This window comes from Tupaia chinensis, unplaced genomic scaffold (genome assembly GCF_000334495.1).
Source record: "Tupaia chinensis unplaced genomic scaffold, TupChi_1.0 Scaffold000063_1, whole genome shotgun sequence".
NCBI classification, from domain to species: Eukaryota; Metazoa; Chordata; class Mammalia; order Scandentia; family Tupaiidae; genus Tupaia; species Tupaia belangeri.
In genome coordinates, this window is record NW_006159521.1 from 3,767,302 (window position 1) to 3,770,085 (window position 2,784).

The 2,784-nt window shown below is 43.5% G+C and overlaps 1 protein-coding gene across 1 annotated transcript in view; it reads left to right on the plus strand.

Moving 5' to 3' along the window:
• Nucleotides 1–1,216: 1,216 nt before the first annotated feature.
• VPS13C (vacuolar protein sorting 13 homolog C) overlaps nt 1,217–2,784 on the plus strand; it is a 203,215-nt gene continuing 201,647 nt past the window's right edge. Inside the window, exon 1 of the mRNA XM_014593070.2 lies at nt 1,217–1,367. Coding sequence (XP_014448556.1) covers nt 1,217–1,367 — 151 coding nt within the window. The remainder of the gene's footprint in view (nt 1,368–2,784) is intronic.

The window sequence follows — 2,784 nt, forward strand, 5'->3', positions numbered from 1 at the left end:
AATTCCTTCTCCTCCATTCTCCTCTCAGGATCTTGGGCACGCACGCACACACGCCCGGCGTGAGTTTAAGCCACCGGGTCCAGGACACGCCCCGCGGTCGACTACATGGGAGTTCAGCGACATAGCCATTATGCAAACTGCTGGTCCCAATAAAATAATTCTTAAAAGATTGTTTAAATTAAAATAAGTTAATAAATAAAATTAAATAATTATATATAGAAAGAAAATGCCTGCCCTGGCATAATACCAACATGATAGCTTATGAGGTATAAATGAAATACAATGTAGGACTGGCCCAGTAGTGCAGCAGTTAAATGCTGTGCATAGAAAGCCATATCTCACATGGCTGACTGTGGTTTGAATCCAGTGCTGTCAGCCTGAAAAACATGACAAGCATTGTATATGCATGCTAAAATCCAGACAGGATGAAGAATAGGAGGAAAAAGTATTTCAACTTGGCCATGTCCCACCAGGGGTGCTTTCTCTCTGTCTCTGGCAAATACATATGCTTCTGACCATTTGGGAAAAAAAGAAAGAAATGGAATGCAATAGGATGACATACATATAAAAGCACACTGGTACATTAAAAAAAAAAAAATTGTAAAGAGCCACAGTAGTGGGCCAGTAGGTAGCATGGTGGTTAAAGATGCTGGATGCCCACATGGCTGACTGTGGTTCGATTCTTGAACCTGACAGCTTGCTTTCTCATTCTCTCTGTCTCTGGTAAAATTAAAACAAATAACAAATGAAGTTAAATAAAATAATTCCTTAAAAGAAAAAAAGAATCACAGCAGTATAAAACATCAGTATTGCTCATTTCTCCTGCAAGACTGTCCCTTTGTCCCACTCGCCGACCGAGCCATGCCATTTCATCCTCCATTGCTATTGGTAGGGCACTACGTTGCTTCGTTTCCTCACCCTTCAAGCCTACCTCAACCAGAACGTGTATTGTCTCTTTACATTTGCCTTAATGTGTGGTCAGTATGAATGTGCGAGGAGAGGAGGGCCACTTGGAATATGAGCAGAAAGAAACTGGGTCGGATCAATGAGGGTGCTCTAACAGCTCATGAGTGCTGGAGGTTTTGAGCTAGGGACTAACACGAGCTCATCTGTGTTTTGGGGAACCAAGTCTGGTGTCAGTATGAAGAATAAATCAGAGACAGGAAAAATGGAGGGCTGGAGGTCAATTAAAAAGTGATTTCACTATTTAAAGGAGATGCGAAGAGAATTTAGGGAATCTTGCAAAAGCAGAACAGACCGGTTTAGCGATGAAATGGTTGTGGATGGTGGAGAGAGGAAAGTGCCTCCTGGGTATTCTGTCTGTGTGAGCGAGGGAGAACAAATGATGGAGGATTTATTCTCTGTATGTAAGAGTGGTGGTGGGTGTTGGTAGTATTGGTTGGTTCTCTGGTTCTTTACTTTCCATTTTTTTATAACACTAATTGTAGCTGTGTTTTGACTTTTTTTTTTTCTCCTTCAATGGACTTTAAATTTAAGAAATGATTTTTCTTTTGGATCCTGTGCAAGCCTATTGTTAAAAAAGAATACATGCACATGAGATTAGCAGGTGGTGTGGTGGTTAAGGTGCTGGACTCTCCTACATGGCTGACCATGGTTCAAGTCCTGGACCTGGCAACTTGCTTTCTCTCTTTCCTCTCTCTCTCTCTCTCTCTCTCTGGTCAAATTAAAATAGATGAATAAATAAAATTAAGTAAAAAATAATTATTTATAAAAAAAAATACATGCACAATCGTTCACACCTTATCTCATAGCAAAGCATTTCATAAATGTTTCTGCTATGGATAGTCCTGGCATTTTACAAATGTTGCTGCTGTAGATAGTCTTGGCATTTCTTAGGTTTCTCTTTATTGTATCACAACAGCTTTTTTCCTTTTTTTTTTCTTAAAATAGAAAGCACATGCGTGTGTGTGAGTGAGAATAAGGTCTCCTCACCTGTTCATCCCTGTTCTCCATCCCTCTAGCTCTTCTGGATCTGTGTGTGTGTGTGTGTGTGTGTGTGTGTTTCCGAGACAACCTGGGCTCTGAACCGTGGTGGTCACATGGTTTCCAGCGCTGCAGAGCACCAATGTTAACTGCTGCTGTGGCTGGGTTTCAACAGCTTTTTGAAACATATTTTAGGAAAAAAAAAATTGTTTAGTACTCCAAAGAGAACTGGCTTGTCAGTAGGTGGTTAAATTTCATCAGGGCCGCGAAAGTCCTTGCAGAGTAAAAGCCGCAGATTATGTTCAGTGATAGCCTCTCAGTGTGATACGCAACTAGAAAGTAATCCACAATTAAGGAAGAAATAAAAGAGAAGTACTACAGCTTGTTCTTTATTTCCATAATAAAGTAGATAACGAGTGAATTAACTAAGGGGTGAGTCTTAGAAGGAAAAAAAGAATGATTCCAACAAAACAACACACTGGGTTCCCATTCCATCTTCCATCTGCGTGCGGTTTGCTTCCCCCTCCTCCTACTTTTAAATGAATGTAGTATGTTTTCAAGAAGCATAATGAAGCGGGGGCGCCCCGTCCTGGGCAGAGTTGTCCAGCAGGGCCAGAATGCAGCGTCCCCTTTCCCGACCTGAAGCACACGCGCGGGGTGGGAGCTTCGGAGACGCCCGGGCGCGGACTCCAGGCCGAGGCGCACTGGGTGCCGAGGTCAGCTCTGCGGCCCAGGTCAACAGCAGGCGACCGCGGGAGGCCGAGCGGACGTCCCCGCGCCCACTGTCTCCCGCCCTCCCTTTTATGCTGTAAGGGCCCCTGCCTGTCGTGCACGCGGCTC